The 3,802-nt window shown below is 50.1% G+C and overlaps 1 protein-coding gene across 1 annotated transcript in view; it reads right to left on the bottom strand.

Annotated features, from left to right (window-relative positions):
- Positions 1-1,885: 1,885 nt before the first annotated feature.
- Positions 1,886-3,802, bottom strand: part of LOC117972030 (butyrophilin subfamily 1 member A1-like) — a 52,418-nt gene continuing 50,501 nt past the window's right edge. Inside the window, exon 11 of the mRNA XM_059035686.1 lies at positions 1,886-2,572. Coding sequence (XP_058891669.1) covers positions 2,028-2,572 — 545 coding nt within the window. The 3' untranslated portion in view covers positions 1,886-2,027. The remainder of the gene's footprint in view (positions 2,573-3,802) is intronic.

The raw sequence follows: 3,802 nt of genomic DNA, 5'->3' as shown, positions 1-3,802 counted from the left end.
GAGAGTAGAGAGGATGGAGGAGAGAGGGAGAGGAGAGAGGGAGAGTAGTGAGGATGGAGGAGAGGGAGAGTACAGAAGGCAGGGTGGAGAGAAGGAGAGTAGAGAGGATAGAGGAGAGAGGGAGAGTAGAGAGGGCAGGATGGAGAGAGGGAGAGTAGAGAAGGCAGGGAGGAGAGAGGGAGAGTAGAGAAGGCAGGGTGGAGAGAGGAGTAGAAGGCAGGGTGGAGAGAGGAGTAGAGAGGATGGAGGAGAGAGGGAGAGTAGAGAGGATGGAGGAGAGAGGGAGAGTAGAGAGGGCAGGGTGGAGAGAGGGAGAGTAGAGAGGATGGAGGAGAGAGGGAGAGTAGAGAAGGCAGGGAGGAGAGAGGGAGAGTACAGAGGATGGAGGAGAGAGGGAGAGTAGAGAAAGCAGGGTGGAGAGAGGGAGAGTAGAGAGGGCAGGATGGAGAGGGAGAGTAGAGAAGGCAGGGAGGAGAGAGGGAGAGTAGAGAAGGCAGGGTGGAGAGAGGAGTAGAAGGCAGGGTGGAGAGAGGAGTAGAGAGGATGGAGGAGAGAGGGAGAGTAGAGAGGATGGAGGAGAGAGGGAGAGTAGAGAGGGCAGGGTGGAGAGAGGGAGAGTAGAGAGGATGGAGGAGAGAGGGAGAGTAGAGAAGGCAGGGAGGAGAGAGGGAGAGTACAGAGGATGGAGGAGAGAGGGAGAGTAGAGAAAGCAGGGTGGAGAGAGGGAGAGTAGAGAGGGCAGGATGGAGAGAGGGAGAGTAGAGAAGGCAGGGAGGAGAGAGGGAGAGTAGAGAAGGCAGGGTGGAGAGAGAAGTAGAAGGCAGGGTGGAGAGAGGAGTAGAGAGGATGGAGGAGAGAGGGAGAGTAGAGAGGATGGAGGAGAGAGGGAGAGTAGAGAGGGCAGGGTGGAGAGAGGGAGAGTAGAGAGGATGGAGGAGAGAGGGAGGGTAGAGAAGGCAGGGAGGAGAGAGGGAGAGTAGAGAGGATGGAGGAGAGAGGGAGAGTACAGAGGATGGAGGAGAGAGGGAGAGTAGAGAAGGCAGGGAGGAGAGAGGGAGAGTAGAGAGGATGGAGGAGAGAGGGAGAGTAGAGAAGGCAGGGTGAAGAGAGGGAGAGTAGAGAGGATGGAGGAGAGAGGGAGAGTACAGAGGATGGAGGAGAGAGGGAGAGTAGAGAAGGCAGGGAGGAGAGAGGGAGAGTAGAGAGGATGGAGGAGAGAGGGAGAGTAGAGAAGGCAGGGTGAAGAGAGGGAGAGTAGAGAGGATGGAGGAGAGAGGGAGGAGAGAGGGAGAGTAGTGAGGATGGAGGAGAGGGAGAGTACAGAAGGCAGGGAGGAGAGAGGGAGAGTAGAGAGGGAGAGTAGAGAAGGCAGGGTGAAGAGAGGGAGAGTAGAGAGGATGGAGGAGAGAGGGAGAGTAGAGAAGGCAGGGAGGAGAGAGGGAGAGTAGAGAGAATGGAGGAGAGAGGGAGAGTAGAGAAGGCAGGGAGGAGAGAGGGAGAGTAGAGAAGGCAGGGAGGAGGAGAGGGAGAGTAGAGAGGATGGAGGAGAGAGGGAGAGTACAGAGGATGGAGGAGAGAGGGAGAGTAGAGAAGGCAGGGAGGAGAGAGGGAGAATAGAGAGGATGGAGGAGAGAGGGAGAGTAGAGAAGGCAGGGTGAAGAGAGGGAGAGTAGAGAGGGCAGGATGGAGAGAGGGAGAGTAGAGAAGGCAGGGAGGAGAGAGGGAGGGTAGGGTGGAGAGAGGGAGAGTACAGAAGGCAGGGTGGAGAGAGGAAGAGTAGAGAAGACAGGGTGGAGAGGGAGAGGAGAGAGGGAGAGTAGAGAGGGCAGGGTGGAGAGAGGGAGAGGAGAGAGGGAGAGTAGGAAAAGGGGTGTAGAGAAATAGAGGTGGGGCTCAGGATAAGAGGGTGGAAGAGAGAGGATTTCTTCTCATCAGTCCAGAAGAGTGCAGAGAGAGTGACAGTGAAAGTGAAGAGGAGATTGTCTGAGCTGTTTGAATAGTTTCCTGTTTCAGACAGCAATGTGTGTTTAATCTGCACCGCTGACAGGGTCAGGGGACTCCAGCACAAGGTCTGTATAGCTGTAAGTATAGAAGAATGGATAGAGTTTCTCATTGGGATTGAACTCCATGTCAGTGAAAGTGTAGATGTGAGATCTGGTCTCCACATTGTAAAAGGAGAGCTGCCCTTCCTCATAATCCAGATACACCCCCAGCTTCTGGGGCTTCAGGCTCAGGGGGAGGGGGGTCTTGGGGTCTGTGAGAGCAATGAACCCATCTCCACTCCTCCACCACTCCACAGTCCAGTAACCCCGCTGGGGGGTCATGCTGAACTCCCCCTTCCTCGGTGCAGACTCTCTGCTGACTCCTAATCTCCATGGTGTATTCCCCCCCACCTGCACCTGCCAGTAGCGTCTCCCCGAGGTGAAGCCCTCCCTGCCCAGAACACAGGGCCAGTAATCAAATCTCTCTGGATTGTCAGGGACATCCTGCCGTGTCTCTCCCCGTCTCACTCGTTTCCCCTCCGTGAGGGTGAGCGTGGGGTGTGCTGTATCAGGGTCCAGAGTCACATCAACTGTGAAGCAGAAAGGAGACATTATTAAGCTTCCAAGCCAAAGGCTGGGGAAGCCTATTGTTATTGCTGTGTTGTTTATTATTATTATTATTATTATTATTATTATTATTATTATTATTATTATTATTATTATTATTATTATTATTATTATTATTATTAATTGTTGTTGTTGTTATTATTTTTCAGCACAAACAACATCGCAGAGTTATGAAAACGCATAGGTAAGTAGATGCCTATGGCTGGACAACCAGACTGGCGTCCCCAAATGAAAAAGTCACATGGTTCGACCGCCATCTTGGATCTTGTGGAAATTTTGGGAATTTTTCAAAACTCTTGCCGTTAAAAACAACTTAAGGTGGAACTATGACAATGGCAGCAGATAGTGCAGCAATGGCCTATAAAAAACATATGTTCAATCGAGGTTGATTGAACAATTACTTTGCCCGCTACGCGGATTGGTGTCAAATATTCAACAATCTTCTTGTCTTAAACCGCAACGTCAATCGACACCTAAATTGGCACGCATGTTCATGACCAGGTCCTTTCTACCGTTTGTAAAATCCATGCTTTTTCGTTACAAAACATGGCCGCGGCGCGCAAATAACCGTTTCACGACGGCTCTATTTTCATACATTCGTGCCTAAATCCAAAGTACAATACACTACAGTCATGAAACTTTATATGACCATAGAGACTCACTGGTGATATAAAAATGACACATTTTGGTCACATGGTTTGGCGGCCATATTGATAATTGTACAAAAACTTTTGCAACCCATAACAAGAACACCATTGCACTTATGAAAGACGTATAGGAAGCCATATGTGCTCTATGAAAAAATGTCATCGCCCGTGACCTCTGACCTCTCCTAAAGATCAAACAGTGATGCATGACATCATCAACATACGCAACTGGCTAAAAACTGCCTATAACTTCTTATCGGCTGCACCAAAACACACAGAATTTGACACGGATGTAGAGGACTATGGGATGTTGTGTCGTGGTCAATATGGCTGCCTTTGGTAACATGGTGTGGCAGCCATCTTGGATTTACTCAAAGTTTTGGACAATATTCAAAAGGCTTCTTCTCACGAACGGTAAATAGCACAGCTGTAAAAAAAATTGGTACATAGTGCGCTCATGTCCACAATTGATTCTGCTTAAGGAAAAATGGATCGGTCACATGGTTTGGCAACTATGTTGAATTTTGCGTAAAACGCTTAAACGAC

The sequence above is a fragment of the Acipenser ruthenus genome, chromosome 13, assembly GCF_902713425.1.
Source record: "Acipenser ruthenus chromosome 13, fAciRut3.2 maternal haplotype, whole genome shotgun sequence".
Lineage (NCBI taxonomy): Eukaryota > Metazoa > Chordata > Actinopteri > Acipenseriformes > Acipenseridae > Acipenser > Acipenser ruthenus.
Note: the sequence above shows the minus strand (reverse complement) of the source record. Positions and strands in the feature narration are given on the sequence as shown.